This window comes from Microtus ochrogaster, chromosome 4, assembly GCF_000317375.1.
Source record: "Microtus ochrogaster isolate Prairie Vole_2 chromosome 4, MicOch1.0, whole genome shotgun sequence".
Taxonomy (NCBI): domain Eukaryota; kingdom Metazoa; phylum Chordata; class Mammalia; order Rodentia; family Cricetidae; genus Microtus; species Microtus ochrogaster.
This window is the reverse complement of record NC_022011.1, coordinates 85,928,655-85,948,774: the sequence shown is the minus strand read 5'-3', so window position 1 is coordinate 85,948,774 and position 20,120 is coordinate 85,928,655. Positions and strand designations below refer to the sequence as shown.

The 20,120-nt window shown below is 42.7% G+C and overlaps 2 protein-coding genes across 5 annotated transcripts in view; one reads left to right on the top strand and one right to left on the bottom strand.

Moving 5' to 3' along the window:
* Positions 1 to 5,694, bottom strand: part of Pjvk (pejvakin) — a 9,643-nt gene extending 3,949 nt beyond the window's left edge. The window contains exons 1-4 of one of the 3 annotated variants that reach the window (XM_013355700.2): positions 5,347 to 5,693; positions 3,329 to 3,396; positions 2,416 to 2,611; positions 1,518 to 1,659 (exon numbers count right to left, since the gene is read on the bottom strand). In XM_013355700.2, coding sequence (XP_013211154.1) covers positions 1,518 to 1,589 — 72 coding nt within the window. In that variant the 5' untranslated portion in view covers positions 1,590 to 1,659; positions 2,416 to 2,611; positions 3,329 to 3,396; positions 5,347 to 5,693. Of the gene's footprint in view, positions 1 to 1,517; positions 1,660 to 2,415; positions 2,612 to 3,328 lie in introns of all 3 variants that reach the window. The other 2 variants (XM_026778678.1, XM_005346619.2) reach the window with 2 other exon arrangements.
* A 19-nt stretch (positions 5,695 to 5,713) lies between these two features.
* Prkra (protein activator of interferon induced protein kinase EIF2AK2) overlaps positions 5,714 to 20,120 on the top strand; it is a 17,722-nt gene continuing 3,315 nt past the window's right edge. The window contains exons 1-6 of one of the 2 annotated variants that reach the window (XM_026778679.1): positions 5,714 to 5,983; positions 6,481 to 6,526; positions 12,009 to 12,090; positions 14,939 to 15,017; positions 16,117 to 16,234; positions 17,695 to 17,789. In XM_026778679.1, coding sequence (XP_026634480.1) covers positions 14,961 to 15,017; positions 16,117 to 16,234; positions 17,695 to 17,789 — 270 coding nt within the window. In that variant the 5' untranslated portion in view covers positions 5,714 to 5,983; positions 6,481 to 6,526; positions 12,009 to 12,090; positions 14,939 to 14,960. Of the gene's footprint in view, positions 5,984 to 6,480; positions 6,651 to 12,008; positions 12,091 to 14,938; positions 15,018 to 16,116; positions 16,235 to 17,694; positions 17,790 to 20,120 lie in introns of both variants that reach the window. The other variant, XM_005346618.3, reaches the window with a different exon arrangement.

Genomic DNA, 20,120 nt, shown 5'->3' with positions numbered 1-20,120 from the left:
TTGTGTGTGCATGTGTGTGTTTGTGTGTGTACATGTGTGTGTATGTGTGTGTACATGTGTGTGTATGTGTGTGTTTGTGTGTGTACATGTGTGTGAATGCACTTTAATTTGTCCTCTGCCACTGCCCTCCCCTTTCCACCTTTGTACTAGTCTCTACTCCCTTCCTTCCGCATTCAGGTCACACGTATTTCCTCCTGTCCCCAATCTCTCCCCCCCTTTCATGGTCTTCTTTCCAGTTTCATGCCCTGTATACAAACACATGCACATATGCACGCACACACACATACACACTTAAAGCTCAATTCTACATATATGAGAAAATATGCAATATTTGCCTTTCTGAGTCTGGCTTATTTCTCTTGACAATTTTCAGTTCCATCTATTTTCCTGTAAATATCATAAATTCATTCTTTACTATAGAACAAAATGTCACCTAACAATTGGCTTTAACCCTATCAAATCATTACTAGGTGTCATTGGTTGGTAAGAATAAGCAATATAAATTCCTATTTTTTTAAATTTTCTAAAGATTTATTTATTTTTATTTTATGTGTATGTGTGCCTGCATCCGATCCCTTGGAACTGGAGTTACAACCACTTGTGAGCCACCAGGAGGATGCAAGTAAACAAATCTAAGTTCTCTCAAGGCAGCCAGTTCTCTTGACTTTCTGTTTTCCAGCCATCTCTCCAGCCCTGTCTTCTAGTTTTTAACTTTTAAAAGGATTCACACAATATGAAGCATATTTGGTTATTGATGATGTTAATTAGAAAAAACCTACTTTCACAGAAAATCTAAATTCAGGCAGATATGGGCACTTGCCACAGCTCCCGGCCACCTGGGCTTGCTCACTGTAACACACATACGGAAGAAGAAAACTGAGCCCCACAATTTGTTCTCTGACAACATCAACATGCACACTGTGGCGTGTGCATGCTCACACACACATGGAGAGCATTAAATAAATAGCATTAAATAAATGCAAAAAATGTTGAAAACTCAGCTTTGAAAATTCAGTATGAATTGCATTACTTAAAAGCAAAATCAAAGACTATAATATCTGGACTTACTTTTTTGTTCTTAATACAACACTCGAGTACTATTTAATTGGAGGAACTCCAGTATATACATAAATTCACAAGGATTAGTTGTCTGTTTGTATTGTGTTACACAGGTTTAGAACCCAAGTTGCCTTGTCTGGTCTTCTTATTCTCAAGCCCAACCACTCTGAGGCTCTTTGTTTCCTGCCTCTGACGAAAGGCAGAAACCCTTTATGAGTAACTTTTTTTTTTTTTTTTTTGGTTTTTCGAGACAGGGTTTCTCTGTGGCTTTGGAGCCTGCCCTGGAACTAGCTCTGTAGACCAGGCTGGTCTCGAACTCACAGAGATCCACCTGCCTCTGCCTCCCAAGTGCTGGGATTAAAGGCGTGCGCCACCATCGCCTGGCTATGAGTAACTTTTTAAAAACTCCACAGTACCTCCGCAGTTAGCTAGTGCCCCCCTCCCCCAGTGTGTTTTACCCGCATGGCTTCCCCTCGAATGCCAGCATGCACAGACAGGGAGCACTGGCGTGTGGTTCTGATGCTCTCCATGACCACACACAGCACAGCTTTCCTGCTGCTCCTTGATTGGCGGATCAAACTGTGGTCAAAGTTTATTTTTCTAGAATAAAATGAAAAAGATATGTGCACAAAATACTTTACCATGTGATCACACAGAAACGAAGGCACCTGTTGTGGTATCTGTGGTCCAACCCAACTATGTGCTAGTCGAGGCAGGCATAACGCAAATCAGAAAATATAAATCACTTCACTCAATTGCCTCTCCCTTCAGTGGTTTTTCTTGTTTTAGAAAATTGAGGCATGACTTTAGTTTTGTAGAAGCGGGGTACTGAACCCTGGGCTTTGTGCATACTAGGCCAGTGTTCTATCAGTGAGCCGCCTCCCAGCTACCCACCACCTCTTTATTTAGACAGATCCTCAATAATTTGCTTAAGGTGGACTTGAACTCACGATGTAGCCCAAACAGGCTTTGAACTTGTGATTCTCCTGTCTCACTCTCCCAAAGGTCTAGGATTACTGGCCTGTGCAACTTCACCCGAATCTCCTAGTTCTATAGAATGCTCTATCCTGTCTAGAGTCTGCTGGAAGCACAGTTTGCATTATTTCAATTTAATAATTTAGCAAATTGTGCAGAACCATAGTGATGTTCTGTGAAAGAACTGAAAATGTATATCAAATGATTTTTGATTTGGTTGGGGTACTAATCAGCTGCTAAGATGGAGTCTTTCAAATGAATAAAACATATAAATTAACTTGTAAAATATGATTCAAATGTTTTAAGCATTCTTTGCTTTGGATTTGATATAGTTAATCATTTAATGAAAATACTGCAGTATATCGGGAACTTTGTACTGACCGTGCGGTAATTTCCTTGAGTAACGTTGACACCTCCACTTCATGTTTGGTTACTACACCAAAGGAAGCTTTGACCGCGATGGAATCGGATCCAGTAACATTAATCCCAACGTCATTCACGATATGGTTGTTTCGCCTCCCATAGAGGGAAACATCTGACTCATCTTCATAATTCAGTAACTGATAAGATGAAATACCTTAGGAGAAGAAACTTGATATGTTGTGAACGTCTCAAATTCGTACAATATCATTCTAACATGACTGAAAAAAACTCTTTTGTCTAAATGTTAATTAGACAGTATTTCCAACATCACGAAAAGTAGCATTTCAGGCAATTTTACTACAAAAAAATAAGAGTGTACTTAAAACAAACTCAAATTCTCTGTTCAGATAACAGAATACATCTACAGCAATCAAGATCCCTCGGGTAGCTGAAATGAAAACAAGTGTCTAAAACCGATGACTGGACATCATGACTATTTTATAATCTAGTTTTAAAAACAGAGTTCAGGGTTGGGGAACGGTTCAGCTGGTAAAGAGTGTGCTTGCAGGCATGAGGATCTGAGCCTAATCCCCCAGGACCCACATTTTAACAACTGCATTTACCTATCTAAATGATGACTTTCACTTATTGATCATGTGAAATGGGTAAGACCAGATAATACCTGGTATTATTCAGGACAGAACACATCATTTCCTTGCTGTGTTTAGTTTAAAACATCCGATAGCTGATTTTAAAAATCAGGCAACAAGATCAAGACTTAAGCATTATTCATCTTAATGATGCTACTATCACATAAAGGCTGATTTTAGTCATAACACGTGTATTATTAGTATAATTAATCTATACGACCTCCATTGGGCTATTACTGCTATAACCCCATGGAGAGTCACGCCGGAGCATTTAAACTTACCGGCCGAGATGTCTCGGTCTCCTATGAGAATATCTTTAAGTGTGAAGGGCGTCGAGGTAAATTTGTGTCTAGGAAACAGAAAACACCGCTTCTTTTTCACCACCAGACTCAGGGGTTGGTACTTGTCCGCTTCACTGAGGCTCGGAACAGGCACTAATCTCCCTCCGTCTCCAACTTGCTTAACAAAGCTCTTGGTAGCAGCGGCAAACATAGTACTATCAAGACGTCATCGACTACGACCCTCAAGCAACGAACCCATTTTTGAAGAGGAAAACCAGTCGCCAAACTTCACCTTCTGTGGTGTTAAATCCAATGGCGCAGACTGAAACTCTAAAGCATGCTCTCACCAGGTCCTTTACCGGTGTGCAGTCCACAACACTGCCTTCCTTCACGAACTCCGGTCATGAATAATAGAAAGCTCTGTAAAAGGATGCGCTAAAAACGAGTCTAAGTGGGAACGGCCGTCTATAGCTACAGAACACAGAAACGAATTCAAACATACTACCAGTGTCCTTGAGGAGACCACAGTTGGGAGTGCTCTGCCACCACCAATGAGCCAGCTGGCAAGGAGGCTACGAGTCAGATGTCAGGCCTGGATACCATCTACAGGGGACACTATTCAAGGGGAATTCCTTCACGAGGCCAGCAGGAGCATTTTGGCAACAGAAAAGCACCTTTGAATCCTCACAGGATACAGATCATTACATGAACATTTCTCTCCTCTGGGCTTTAGCATGCTTATAAAACTATATGTTTAATACCACATATCAACTCACAGGATATAGAGGAACGACAGTAAGCAGCTCTCTATAGAACTCTGAAGGCTTTCAGTTACAAATTCCATTACATATTAAAAACTACTATGGAAGTCTCTTACTTTGAAACTAATGGCTCAAACCACATCACCTGATAGGGTTCTGCTGGATTTACCTCCTTTTTTTTTTTTTTTTTGCTTATTCCTCTCCCAATTACTTAACCTATAGAAATAGTTATATAAAGTTTTGGCTTGTTTTCAAGGAGTTTTGTGGACCCATTAAAATAAAATTCTGGGGGGAAAAACCTATATTGAGATATTGTATGGTCATAAGTGGTTGACATATTTTGAAAGTGGTCCTTACAAAAACCTCATCAACACATAAGTGTAATAGTATTATTGGGTAGTGCCCTAATATGCAGAAATAAAGGAAGGGGCAGCAGAATTCAATCTGATTCGATTCTGGATATTTTTACTTGCATCCAAGTGTTTGGGCTCCCATGCAACCAAAACCAAATTTCATCTCAAAACGAATTACTTTGGTACGCCGACCTAAAAATTTTACTTTTAAAATAACTTTTAGCAGCCTGTTCATGAGAGAACTTCTAGAATTCAATTCCAGAGCATCAAGTAAGCTCTGGAGCCATTGTGCAAAGCAGTTCACAAACCTGTCTGCCACACCCACAACACACTCTGAAGGTGGAGCATCCCAGATTAAAGCCAGCACTCTCCACTGCACAAGTCAGCGGGGTGGGAAGAGCGATCCTGGACACTGCTTTAAAAAGCCTTGCTGTGCCTTCCACCTCCCTAGTCCCGAGTCTCTAGTCTCATTGTGGCTTCTGCAGCCCCCTAAAGCAGCGGTTCTCAACCTGTGGGTCGCAAACCCTTTTGGGGGTAGCCTACCAGATCTCCTGCCTATCAGATCTTTACATTATGGTTCATAACAGTAGCAAAATTATAGTTATAAAATAGCAACGAAATAGCTTCCTGGTTGGGGGTCACCACAACATGAGGAACTGCATTAAAGGGTCGCAGCATTAGGAAAGTTGAGAAGCACTGTTCTTAAAGCCTGCAGGTCACAGGAGCCGGCCAGGCAGAAGAGGTGTTCAGGCATCCAGTACTCTAAAACTAGCCCACCCGGATAGCCTACTGCTCCTTTAGCCGACACTCAAAATGCGGGATTTTCTTCGCAATCTTGCATTCAGAATTTTCGAGCCTTCCTTAAAGTAGCCCAACCCTTAGCTTTCTCCCTTGCTGCTCAGACCTGCTGGCTCTCGGCCTACTACAAGCTTTCTCACCGGAAAGGAAAGGGCCTCCCTCTAAGGACAAAGGACTGAGCCTCTGCGTCACTAAAGGCGGGAGGGGAAAACCTAGGGAACAGAAGCGGGGCGCAGGCAGAAACTGGGAAGATCCGGGACTGGCAGAGAGGGCGGGACCTGGGGCCAGGCGCTGAGAAGCTCAGGGAACCCAACCAGAGCGCAAACCGTAGCTGGAAGGGCAGGGACTCGCAGAGAGGGAATCGGAAAGGCGTCCAGCACAGCAGCAGAGGAAAAACAAAACAAAACAAAACAGTACAAGAGAGGGGCGGAGAATGGCAGAGGGGGGCGTGGCCGAGAGGCCCGGCAGAGAGGGGGTGTGGCCGGCTCTTCCGCGCCGAAGCCCCGCCTCTCCCTCTCCCTCTCCGCCTGTCCCTCTTCTGGAGAGAGGCAAGCTGCTATCGGAGGGGGAGCCAGGCAACAGGGCAGGCAAGCTCCTCTCGGGATCTGGCCGACGTGGAGAGGGAGGACCCAGATCCCCATTACTCTAGATCGCTGTGCCCAGCCGTCCCTTCTCGCCATGTCCCACAGCAGGCATCGCACCGAGGCCCCGCCGCTGGAGCGCGAGGACAGCGGGACCTTCAGGTCAGCCCTGGGCCGTCGAGGCCGCAGGCCCAAGACAGGGGTGGGCAGCGGGGCCGGGGCGGGGAGCCGGCTGTCGGGCTGCATTCTGGGTAAAGCTTCCTCCTTCCCAAGGCTCGGCGCTGGGCCCGCCCTTCGGGCCCGGGATCTGTCGCGGGCCCCGCCCCTCCGGCGACTATAGGTTCTGGAGGCTATGATCAGGGGTGCTGCACAGACCAGGGTATAGGCTTGATCTAGCCTGCAACTCCCGAGCCCACTCGGTTTCCTTCAGCATCCCTCCCACTGTGCTCAAGTTCTCACTATGCCGATCTCTCTACCTTCGTCTATGGGCTGTTGTGCCCAGACGCAGGTGTGCCCAGGCCTTGCCACTGATCCTGGCATCTGGGGCGCCTTGGAGCTTTCTAGTCACCGTTTGTGGCTGTCAAAACTGACAAGTGGATGCTCTTTGCTTCCCTTTCAGTTTTGTCGTTTAAAGCGTCCATTTTTCTGGTTTTTTGCAGTTTGGGCAAGATGATAACAGCCAAGCCTGGGAAAACACCCATTCAGGTATTGCACGAATACGGCATGAAGACCAAGAACATCCCAGTTTATGAATGTGAAAGATCCGATGTGCAAATACACGTGCCCACTTTCACCTTCAGAGTAACCGTTGGTGACATAACTTGCACAGGTCTGTATGCAGCTAACCGCCATGACCATGTGGATTGGAGGTCCCGACTTTGTGTTGCTTTTTAGTTAGGAAAAGTACCCTCCCCCCTTTATCTAAGACACCTCTGGGAGCAGACGACAGACTCCAGCATCAAGTTCTCTTGTTTTCTCCCTAATTTTTGTCTCCCTAAGATGTAAAAAAGCTCAGAAACTCAGAAGGTTTCCAAGCATCCAGCACATCTCTTCCTATACCGAGGGAGCCTGCTAAAGTTCCTCTTAAGAATTAGAAGCTGGAAATGTCCTTGGGGCTGTCATAGCTAGGTCAGTAGGTACCTTTCAAAGTGACAAATACAGATACTAGTAGGCACGACCTCAGAATTTTCTGAGTTTCTCCCTTCATGGACCCATCTGGAACTTTGAATTCTTGGTACCACTCTTGAGTCTGTCTATGACATATGGGGAAGGCAGAGACTCCTATACTGTATCCCTCTCCACTGTATTGCACAGTAGCCTCTCGTTCTCGATACTACACAGGTATTTTGTCTAAGATTGTTTCTCCTTTTCACTCATGAAGGAGGAAGTTCAGAGACATTTTCATAAGCCATATTTCCAAGGTCACAGAGCAATAATGTTTTATAGTTCAGATTCAGATCTTCTTTCAGCCTGAGCCTGAGAAAATGGCAACCAGAGCTGACATTTGTAAATGTGGACATTGTTTTCCTATATACTTATTTACTTGAAAGCATTAAAAATGTTGAATAATTTAATTTGTAAATATACAAAGAAAAAGTTTAGGAAAAGCTAAAGTTTCACTGTCTAATGGAACTTTAGTCTGAATGTATCATGTATTTGTTTCTGGGAGTCTGGGGTTGCCTCTAATTATTGAAGCCGCTTCAAGAAATTAAGGATCCTTTTATTTGTGTGTGTGTGGGGGGGGGGCAGATGGATTGTAGGTATAGGCTGGAACATTTCTTATAGAAATCCATAAGGTTAGATTTAGTTGCTACTTTAGCTGGCCATTTTTCAAATATTTAAGCATGTTCAAGAAAAAAAATAGCCATTTTCCCCTTTGATGCATTTTAGGTTAGAGATGAGCAATTTATTTCAACCGTCCTGCCTTCGATCTCTTCTACCCTGCCTTCCTATGGTAACTTATCAGCCTTCACAGCTTCAGTGATTATCTAAAGACTAATAGTTCTGAGTTCTAGTACTTCGGCTAGGTACAGAACAGTCCGTCTACCTGTGTGCTTTCAAGGCATCTTTGCTTGGGCTGCAGCAATAGAGACTCTAACTAAGACAGTTGTCCTCCTTATTCTAGCCTATCCCTCTTCCCTGTGGTTCTTGTTTTGACATAGAAACCTTTCTGCTGCAGTGTTCTAATCCTAGGCTCTCCCAGTCCTAGGCTCTCCCAGTCCTCGGCTCTCCCAGTCCACAGCTCTCCCTTACTTCACTGGCTTTGGCTTGTCTTAGTCTATATAGTTCTCCCTTCCCCCATGAAAACTTCTTGAGTGTCTCCAAGAGTAGCTAAACTGCTAATTTTTTCCTTTTTGATTTTGATACGGTTTCTGGTGGGAGCTCAAGCTGGCCCTTAATTCCCAATCCTCCTGCCTCAGCCTTCTGAACAGGTGGTACTGGATGGTCACACCTGGCAAGCTGCTGATCTCGTGTGCCTCCTTATAGCTTACACTGAGGCTTACAGCATGCCCTTTGTATTTCCGGTATCTGTTAACATACATTTGACTGTCAGTCCTAGAGAAGAAGAGATTCTGTTCAGTGTCTGTTTCAGTAGATGAGGAGTATAGGACTCTGTGTCCTCTGATACTTGAGGGTCATACTTGAAAGCATTCTCCATGAGTTTGGGGATTTGAACTCAGAAGGGAAAGACGGACTTCACCATTTACCTCATGTGATGGCTGAAATGAAGAGTTAGGTCTTCCAACGCCCTCCCCTTTCTACCCATGTTAGCTTTTACGTATTGTGTGGAAGGCTTGTGACGTAAGCTTCGCCTTCTGTATGTTGACCCTTCTCTACTGCGCGTGATGTGTAATCCTGCCTGCTTAGCTAGAACAGGGACTGTCAGTGACTTCCTTAAAGAAAACTTGCTGCAGAAGAACCTCTCTGTCTGGGAAAAATTGTAGTGACTCTTTTTTGTTCCACCAGCCAGCTCCCACATCATGACACGAAGACTTATTATTAATTATGAAAGCTCAACCTTAACTTAAGCTTGTCCCACTAGCTCTTAAATTAACCCATTTATTTTAACCTACAGTCCGTCGCTTGGCTCAGTTACCTGTAATCTGTGCTATGTCTGACTCCTTTAGAGTCCCGCTGATGTCGTCTCTCATACGCCTAGATTCATCTCCTGCTTCCTTCCTCTCTGCCCAGAAGTCCTGCCTGTACCTCCTGCCTAGCTGTTGGCCATTCAGCTTTTTATTATACCCATCACAGCAATACATTTTCACACAGTATACAAATATCCCACAATATAGTAAAACTATATACAATAAGAACAGTTATCAGGTAAGAATTGCATTCAAAATATCCAGCCCATTTGTATTTGGCATATTTGGAGAACCATTTTCTTTTTTTTTTTTTTTTTAGAGACAGGGTTTCTCTGTGGTTTTGGAGCCTGTCCTGGAACTCCCTCTGTAGACCAGGTTGGTCTCGAACTCACAGAGATCCGCCTGCCTTTGCCTCCCGAGTGCTGGGATTACAGGCGTGCGCCACCACCGCCCGGCCTGGAGAACCATTTTCTATCATAACTTGTATTACCATCCTAAAAATATCTTTTTAGACCCCAAAATATCTTAGACTTAAATAACTTAAAATAACTTAAACTTTCATGTCTCTCAACCTTATAAACTTTATATCTTTTATGTAAGTTTTTTTTTAATTTGGTAATAAGGAAAACTATAAAACTATAACTACCTAGTCTTTAACTCCATCAAAAATCTGAGAAGGATATAACAGGAAGTGTAGAGCAAGTAACTTCCAAAATTATAGAAATAACAGAGTTATCTGGCTACCTGGGCAGTCACCCAAGGTTCCTCTGTAACATTGGGGCATCCATCTTAGGCCGATGAGCCTAGAATATCTGACAGACTTTTCTGCAAAGGAATTTTGTTTGTTTGTTTGTTTGTTTGTTTTTTTGGTTTTTCGAGACAGGGTTTCTCTGTGGCTTTGGAGCCTGTCCTGGAACTAGCTCTGTAGACCAGGCTGGTCTCGAACTCACAGAGATCCGCCTGCCTCTGCCTCCCGAGTGCTGGGATTAAAGGCGTGCGCCACCACCGCCCGGCCAAAGCAGGAATTTTGAAGGACTATCCTATCCTGTCTTGGCAAATTTCAACAGTCACTTTCTTTTGTGTCCTGCTTGCCCAGTGTGGACAGCATACTGTCAGCAGTCAAGGCAAGGGCCTAACTTTATCTTATGGCTAGCCCAAATGGCTAGCTTTGTCACATTGAAAACAAACTCCATATGGAGGTTATTTGATGCCCGTCATCCTTTTTTGAAGTAAATTGATGCTGCTAGGAACAGACATGGTTCACTGTCATGAAAAGCCCTATGTTATTAAAACATTTTAAATTCCATATTTCTGCAAGCCTGTGAAGTATTTGAATACCATCTGTCCATTTTAAATATATCTCTGTTTGATCTTGAAAATATACCTAACATGACTATAAGTTTGATTGTTACAGATGATGAACTATTAACCTGTTTTTTTTATTATCCTTAATAACTTTCCAAGGACTAGAACTTTACATTTGTTAGTGAGATGCATGGGTATAATACCTTAAATAAGAGTAGAAAATATAGAGGTTATTTTTGTTGTATCAATATACAAAAATCCACATCCAATGTAAAATACTTGAGACTAGTGGTTGTTCAAAAGTAGACTCAACATCTGTCCTGTAGCCTTTCTTGGTTTCTTTTTAATGTCTGTACCCAACATTTTCAGGAGGCTTACCCCCAGTCAAATCTGATCTTCATTAATTTTGAAGAGAACCATAACTTTTTGTTTCTAGTGGAAACAAAGGCATAACTTTTCTCCCAATGCAACATATTTTCTGATTTCCATTCTGAAGTCAAAACATTCTTAAAATATATAAGTTGGTTTAATTCAGTAGTTTCCATAATCCAATGTCTCTCAACAGATATTGTTTTTTGTACGTTAGTATTTGAAAAATTCAAAGTCAACAAAGTACCATACAGGATCCAGGCACCCTGTGTATTTCCCATCTTTACATGATTTATTTATTAAATATTATTTTACTCTCTCTTTAAAGACTTAATTTTTTTATTTTTAAACTATTTTTTTATGACTGTCTATATGCATTTTTAAACTATATCTGTTTAAAGGTATCCTTGGTCTGAACCACTTTGCAGTGCACCTGCAGCCTCTCTGACTGCGAGACCAACCTTAAATGGCCACACCAGACACTGGGCAGCTCTGGCAGCTGGCTCCCTCCCCCTCAATTTGGTGAAAGTGGAGCCTCATGCCTGCAGGGCACCAGCCTGGAGCCTGTTGTGCCCTAGCTCCAGTAGGACCATCTACATAGTCTCCTGTCATCAAGTAGTGTGCCACCTGTTGCTAGAAACCCCATTCGAGTGCTTAACCAGACCCTGTATACACTACCAACAAGGAGCTGTGTGGAACTTTTTTCCAGCTTTCTCGGGCCCTATGTGGATTTACATGCCATGCGTTAGGCACCAAGTGTAATGAGTCTTCTTCTGTCCCACCAGCCAACTCCCAAATAATGACACGGAGACTTCTTATTAATTATGAAAGCTTGGCCTTAGCTTAGGCTTCTCCCACTAGCTCTTAAACTTGAATTAACCCATTTATTTTAATCTATGTTCTGTTGCATGGCTCCATGACCTCTGATCCCTGCTGTTCTTCTTTAAAGTCCCACTGGCACCTCTTGTGCTCCTAAGTTTGTTTCCCCCCTCCCCTCTCTCTGCCCAGAAGCCCCGCCTATACCTCCTGCCTAGCTATTGGCTATTCAGCTCTTAATTACACCAATCACAGCAACACATTTTCACACAGTTTATAAGTATCTCACAACAAAGAGCAAAATGCTAAGTTTTGTTTCTTCAGGAGGTGCGATATGATCTAGCTTATCCCTATTCTATATCTAATATAGTCAATATAGAAATCATGTTTTATGTACTTATGCAGAAACTCAAATAAGTAATACTCTTAAAAATGACTTTGAGGTGTTGGCTGTGCAGGTTGAGTGTGATAGTAATAGAACTGCACGTGGTGGTGGGTGGCTTCGAGCAAGCATGCATACGGTGACTTTGTTTCGCACTCTGACGACAGCTATGGAGCCCATGCCTCCTCACAGAGACTGAGACCTTTCTTCCCCATCTTTAACTCAGGTGAAGGGACCAGTAAGAAGCTGGCGAAGCACAGAGCTGCAGAGGCCGCCATCAACATTTTGAAAGCCAACGCAAGTATCTGGTGAGCTAAATTTCTTTGTATTCTGCAGCTCAAAATCGTCATGGCTGAGGTAAGAAGAAAAATTTTAACTTGCTCGCAAAGGCAACAGAGTGAGCGGTTGGCCGTGTCTTCGCTCTAAAATCGTGTCGTGGACCAGGCCTTACTGGGTCATGCTGGAGTGCAATTAGCATTTGTGGCAGATATTAATGTTCTTTTTTTAATATTCTTAATATACAGGGTAGTTATTTTTAATTGATTTTTTTGTACACTAAAGAAAATAAGATGTAAGATGGAAAAAGGTCAGTAAAAATAGTACTTTTCTTCTTTTAAAAGATGGTCTTTTTTTTAATGCATACCTATATAAAACATAGCTGCCCTCAAATTCACTATGTCGTCCAGACTGGGCTCCAGCTAATGGTCCTCCTACCTCATCCTCTTTGATGCTAGTATTGTAGGCATATATTACTCTACCTAGTTGAAAGTACTCTTAGGAGTTCTCATTTGGGAAAAGGAGGCAAAAATGTACCTTTCCTGCATCAAGTACAGGGGTATGTTAAGTCGGATAGTAATTCCATACGTTTCCGAGTGGAAATGTCTGCCACTGTTAGTGCTTTTAGAAAGAGTATTGGCCTTGCAGCATTGTATAGCTCATAAATTATGTCTCCGATTAACACTGTGCCCACTGTGGAACATGGCAAGCCTTCAGTTTCCTCTCTTACACATGCCCAGAGATGCCTGGAGTTCAGTCATGTGCAATCTGCCTAGCGTTGGTCAAAAGGCCAGTGGAGTTTAGGGTAGACTGGTTTTTGTTCTCCAGCCATAGTGAGACTCAGAGATTTAGGAGAATATTTAAGATCCAAACAGTAGCTCTCTTTCTCAGTCACTCCAAAGCTTTGGGGTGTTTTAAAACTAGTACCATATTTACCTTTAAGATACGTGCTTGCCTCAGGCCTGCACTCACAAGGCGATGCTTACTCCTCTGTATATAAGTGACTTATGCTGGCTTTCAAGTCACACTTCTTGTAGCACAGCTTTTGAGCCCTTCCACCTGTGGGTGGTGGCCCTCCTGTGCTGTGCAGCCCAAAAGTTATCCCAGAGCGCTGGGTACATTTGTAAAACCCAACAAACAGCTTGTCGTCTCTGCGCATGGGCATTTCACTCTGTCACCGTGAAAGGCTAACAAACTTTACGATGTATTTGTGCTTCTTGACAGATAAGATGGGAATTACTAAGCTGTAATCAGGCCTACAGTGGCCTGGTTTAGTACAGAGACTTTCTCACTTCTCCATCCCAATTACTTGCCTAGCTTCGGCATGCAGCATTGTAAGTGAATTCTCATCTATCCTGTCAGCCTGGGTTAAACTTGGCAGTTGGAGGAGATGGTGGTAGCAGAACCTCACGTGTCATGACAGAAGTGACTCTTGAGTTGCCTGCATTGTGGAGCTGTCAGCGTGAAGTGCAGCGTCTCCAGAACTAGGCCTTGATTTCCTCAGTAACTCGTAATTGCAAATCCCCTAGAAGAGACTGGTCTTTCCCCTGGTTAGAATCCCCCCACACATGTTAAGACCACATTCATGTAGGGTGTCTTCTTTATGCAAGATGCATCAGAATCTCAGAGGATTAACCTTATACCAAGTAGATAACAGAACAAATTTTTCTTGCCTAGATATCTGGATGAAAAAGCACTTAAAGCCTAGATAACGGCATTGCTACAGCTAAATTTCTTGACTAATGGTTGTGCTTTTTTTTTTTTTAAGTTGTTTTCAGGAGCTGGAGGGAGGATTCAGTGGTTAAGAGTACTGACTGCTCTTTCAGAGGTCCTGAGTTTAATTCCCAGTACCCTCATGGTGGCTCACAACCATCTGTAACTGTAGTCCCATGAGATCTGATGCCCTCATACAAAACACCCATACACATAAAGTACATAAATAAAAGTAATGTACTTTATACATATGTTCATATATGCACACTATTATATATAATTTTTAAGAACCTCATGCATGCATCTATATCACTCCTGCCTCTCTCTCTTTGCCTCTTTGTCCAACCAACCCTCTTCTATAGTCCCAAATTATAGTTACATGCACTCTTCCTGAAACTGTTTTTAGATTTATTTATTTTTGTGTGTATGAGTATTTTGTTTGTATGTATGTATGTGTACTACATCTGTGCCTGGTGCCCACAGTAGACAAAAAAAGTGTTTGATCCCCTGAATTGAAGTTATGGATGGTTGTTAGCCATCCTGACCCTACGGGAACTGGGAACCAAACTCAAGTTCTCTGTAAGAGTGGCAAGCGTTTTGATCCACAGCCCTCCATATGTACATTCTAAATATTTTTATTGAGTCGGTTATGTACAAAGCTTATGTAAGTAAGAAATGCATAGGCCCTATCACCGATTAGTGTTCAATGTGAGTCAGAAAGAATTAGGAGAGGAATGGATAGATTGAGGGCAACAGTGGATAATTTATGGTCAAACAACTTAAGAGCCAGATTAAGATTTTTTTAAATATAGAACTCAGACTTGCTATGTTTAAGGCTGGCTTTGACTTCCTGATCCCCCTGCCTCTGCCTCCAGAATGGTGAGATTATAGGCATGTGCCACCGACTTTGGTGGTACAGTGTTTCAGGAAGAACGAGAGATCACGATCCATTGAGGTAACAGAGTCGATGTCTGGAAATGATGCCTGACCTAGCTCTTAGATGATGGGTCAGTCAGATTCCCAAAGGAGTCAGCGTGAGGGGCATTCAGTCCATGTAGGAGGATTGGGGAGCTTAGGCAGAGGAGTTTGAGTGGAGAATACATTGTCATCTACTTAGTAACTCAGAGGAAATTGCTTTATTTAATAACACCTTTAAATAATGTTTAGTTTTGCAGTTCCTGACCCCTTAATGCCTGATCCATCCAAACAGCCAAAGAACCAGCTGAATCCAATCGGCTCATTACAGGTAGGTTAGTTTCCCATACTGTTTGTCTACTGACTGAAGTGTAATGAGTTTGTACTATCACAGAGACCAAGACAAATGGGTTTAAATATAATGGGGGGAATATGAGCATTTTCTCTTTCTTTCATTCTTTGTGTGTGTGTGTGTGTGTGTGTGTGTGTGATCTTGAGACAGGGTCTCTCTATGTGACTGTGGTTTCCTGGAACTTACTCTGTAGACTAGGCTGGCCTTGAACTCACAGAACTCTACCTGCCTCTGACTCCTGAGTGCTGAGATTAATGGTGGCATATGTCATTAGGCCCCAGCAATTAGTATTTTGTTTTTGTTGTTTTATATTGCATAATGCTTTATTAACCTTGAATTTTCTTAATGCTAATGAGAAAGAACAGCAGCTGCAGAGAGACATTGGACAGTAGACAAAACGAGTATTTTGTTTTTTAAGCAGTGATCATTGCATTGTCCATAGCTAGTTTGAGATTATTCTCTTATTAACTTGCTTTTGGACTTTCTTCCTGTTCAGTATTTGCCTTGTTTAATGGAATCGTCACTCGGTATAAACAGGCCTTGGTGTAACAGGGTAGAGTGTTAATACCTGACTTTGCCAAAAGGTCAAGAAGCAGCTGGGTAGCAAGTTTATGCTTTAAGAATTTCTCACTGCATTTCTCACTGCTCTTGGAAAAGAAAAACAAAATGAGACAAAACAAAAAAACCCTCTTTCTGCTTCTGTTGAGACAGAACCATGGCTGTGTAACTAAATTCGAGAGGAGAGAGGTAGCCACGTAATTGCTTAATTCTAGCAAAAAGGGAAAGAAAACCATAAATGTAGTCTGCCTTCCTCAGTGAACTCAGGCATCAGCTCACTATGGCACAACAGAAAGGTACAGCCAATGGTACCAAACTGCTTTGGTTTGGGCATTGGATAGAGGAATATAAGATGTGGGATCGCCTATGGGGATATCGGGGCGTTCCTCCTGGTTCTGTTGGCCAGTACCGTGCTTCTTGGCAAGCACATGACCAGAACCAGGATCAAAGAGAAATATCATTTGTGTGACTGAGCCGTCGAATAGTTAAAGTTGCTATCGTAACCTGATTGATTTTACAGGAACTGGCTATTCACCACGGCTGGCGACTTCCTGAATATACCCTTTCCCAGGAAGGAGGCCCTGCTCATAAGAGAGAATACACCACTATTTGCCGGCTAGAGTCATTCATGGAAACAGGTACTTGATCCTTACAATCAGAGGCGTTTGCGATATTTCCAGATGGTGAATTGCTATAGAAATTTCTATCATGTGGCTTTGTGAATATTGATGTCTCTTTTCTACTATCTTTGACTTTCCGAGAATAGTTATGTTTCTGAATTTGATGTTTCTAAAGTGAGACTGTAGCTGAAAAGACAGGCTAACTGTAGGCTCTAGGCCTTAAGGAGTTTTCACTGGACCAGAAAGATGGGGTGAGGGATGAGAGACTAAACGGCGGACAAAATTGTGGTGAGCTAGCGAGGGTGTTTATCGTAATGATAGCATGTTTGGTTGGCATGTGTGAGTCCTAGTTCTAGTCCCTGAAATCATAAAATATAAACAATAATATCACAAATTACAAGGAGATAGCAGAGGTTGTCCTTTTTAATTGCAGCAAATTTTGATTTATAAAGGACATAAGCTCTGAGGAAAAAACAGTCCCTTTAAAAAGTACTAGTGAGAATTCCCGTGTTAACTTCTCTGGCCTGTTGGTCACTTCTAAAGTCGATTAAAATGGGATTGCATGAACGATGTGTGCAGAGCAGTGGTAGAAGGCTTACCTAGCACAAATGAGGCCCTGGGTCCTGTCCCAGCACTACATGTTGTAATAGGAGCGGCGGGGCTGCGTCCCCAGCACCCTGGCCGCCCCCGGCTGCCTGCTAGCTTATGCCCCAAAATAACAACACACAAATTGTATTCATTTAAACACTGCTTGGCCCTTTAGCTCTAGCCCTTACTGGCTAATTCTGATATCCCGATCAACCCATCTCTAATAATCTGTGAGCACCGATCTTACCGGGAAGATTCTAGCTTACGTCCATCCTGGGTCGGAGCTTCATCGCGTGTGCCTCAGAGAGCAGAGCTCTGGCCTCTGCCCGCAAGAGTGGAGCATCGTGTCTCTCTGAGGCGTCTTACCTCATTTCCTCTTCCTCCCAGCATTCTGCTCTGTTTACTCCACCCACCTATGTTCTAAGCATCATCATGAGTGGGCCCAGCCACACACAGATGTCTTCACATTCACACACACACACACACACACACACACACACACACACACACACACAGAGATATTTTCAAAAATAATTAATGATTGTTTGAGGGCTAGTGATACAGCTTAATGACAGAGCACTTACCTAGCATATATAGGCCCCTGGCTTTCACTCTCGTGTGTGTGTGTGTGTGTGTGTATGTGTGTGTGTATGTGTATTTTAGTATGGCAGCTAAGCGGTGGCAGACTTAAGAAAGGTCAACACAGAAGGACTTTGAATGTAGGGTATATTGAGATATATCTATACTATATAACAAATAAAGATGTTAATGCAATAAGAAAATTCTGGTCCAGTGTATGAAAATCCTGAGGTATTCACTAATAAAACACTTGGTCATATTCTGTGAACATTAACTTCTAAATCTACTGTTTCTTTCTTTCTTTTACCTAGGAAAGGGAGCATCCAAAAAACAAGCCAAGAGAAATGCTGCTGAGAAATTTCTTGCCAAATTTAGTAATATTTCTCCAGAGAACCACATTTCTCTAGTAAGTAATAACCAGGCAATTGGATTCTATTATGACTGAGCATCTCTGACTACAGGAAATGTCCCTTCGTTTCTTGTGTGAACACTTCAGAGTTGGCATCTTTAAAACTCTGCTTTGTCGACTTACATGTGACTCCAATTTTTGTTGCCTCCTGGATTGGGCTAGAGTTGGTTCAGGTAAGAGGGCCTGGGGGACACAGTAGATTCAGAGTCTCAGGATGGGGTCTGAAAATGAGAGCTCAGCCAAGAGTGTGGCACAGTGGATCGCTTTGTGCTCAGCATGTATGAGGGTCAAATAGGCAAAGTAACAGACAGTGAACCAACGGTGCTGCTTTATATAGCCATTCCTTGGTTGGATTATCATCTGTCCACTTGATGATCATTTGGTGAGCTTGCACTGTGTTGGTATGCAGCTGGCTTCTGCCTCTAACTAGTTTGACAGCCGACTGAAAGACAGTATGCTATAGATAGTCCAGGCGGAGGGTGGGACAAGAACATGGAAGAAGGCATCTAGCCACGACTAGGGTTTCAGGACGGTCTCCAGGAGGAAGTAATGTCTAAACTGAGACACGGGATGAAAGTAGGGCAAGTAAATTTCCAAGCGAAGATGGCAACCGCAAAGTCCCCCAAGTAAAAAGCCATATATAGTCAAAGAATTGTTAGCAGTTGGTAAGTCCAGATCATGGTGGCAGAGGAGGGAATTCTCAAAGAGTGAGCCCAGGCAGGCAAAGAGAGATCATGTCTTAAATCGACTGACTAAACTAAAGAGCTTACCATTCATACTGAGGGTAGTGCCAAGTCATTAACAAATTTTATCTTGGCAGGAAAAAAAACTAATTTGTTTGTTATAAAGGAAATCACTTAGCTGGATTATGGGGAGTAAATGAATATGAGGGCCAGAGAGACCCCTAGAGTGGTATTATAGAAAACAGATGCAATAAGATAACTAAGCTAAGGTAGAGGCACAGGAAGTGGAGAGAAGTGAGTATATTTTAAAATGAGTTTTAGAGGAGCTGGGGAGATGGCTCAGTGGCTAAGAGCATCCAGGTTCAGTACCCCGCACCTACACAGTGGCTCAACGGCAGAAGCATCCTCACAGAACTTATGGCTCACTTATAGGGAAAAAGAGAAGCAATCTCTTCAATAGATGCTTAAAAGATAATTGTAGCAGTCATAACTGATAAAAACAAAATCCAAAAAAATATTAAAATCATGGTTAAATGTCTGCATTACAATCATCTCATTAAAATAGAAGATAAAGGGGCTGGAGAGATGGCTCAGTGGTTAAGAGCATTGCCTGCTCTTCCAAAGGACCCGAGTTCAATTCCCAGCAACCACATGGTGGCTCACAACCATCTGTAAAGAGGTCTGGCGCCCTCTTCTGGCCTTCAGGCATACACACAGACAGAAAATTGTATACATAATAAATAAATATTTAAAAAATAAAATAAAATAAAATAGAAGATAAAACAGGACATCAAGTAAGAGGCTAGAAATATCAAGAACACGATTAGATGACAGGAAATAGAGTAAAACTGGAAACAAGAAAGGGTGAGCCAGAAGTGTTTGCTAGATGTAAATAATCCGGTTCTAATTCTGCAAACCCCTGGAGAGCTGGGTACAGTGGCGCACTGGGAGGTGGATGCAAGAAGATCCCAAGTTCAAAGCTTCCTTTGGCTACATAACAAGTTGAAGGCTTCTCTGACTACAGGAGACTTTGACTCAAAAGCAAAACACCTACTAGAAACAGTAACAGAATGTTTCAAGGTAACTGATCATTAAAATAATGTACGAAATCAGTAGTTTTCACATTCTTTAGTCTTAGGAAAGTAACACTAGAGTATTAAAAAGAGAAGGTTAAATTTATTGTTTTGGGGAAAGCAATTGAAGGTGAGGAGAAAGTGAGGCAAGAGGCTGTCTTTTCCTACTGTGGACTTTGGAATGTTTTTGTCTATGAGTAGATGTAGGTAGGCTACCAAAAACCTAAGAGCTTGGATGGCTGAGTCTGTTAAATGCTTGTCATGCCACCAGAAGGACTAAGTTCAGAAATGTGGCACTTCTGTAAAGCCAGCCACAGTGGCCTGTGATCCCAGTGCTGGGAAGACGGACACAGAGGACTCCCGAGGCTTGCTGGTCAGCCAGTCCAGATGCATCTGTGTGCTCCAGGCTCAGGGAGAGACCCCGACTCAAACAATAAGGTGGAGAATGTTGGCACAGGTGGAGGCGCATTCTCACACATACCACGTGCACACATATACCATACCACACACAACACATTCTCACAATGCCACGTGCACACATATACCATACCACACACAACACATTCTCACAA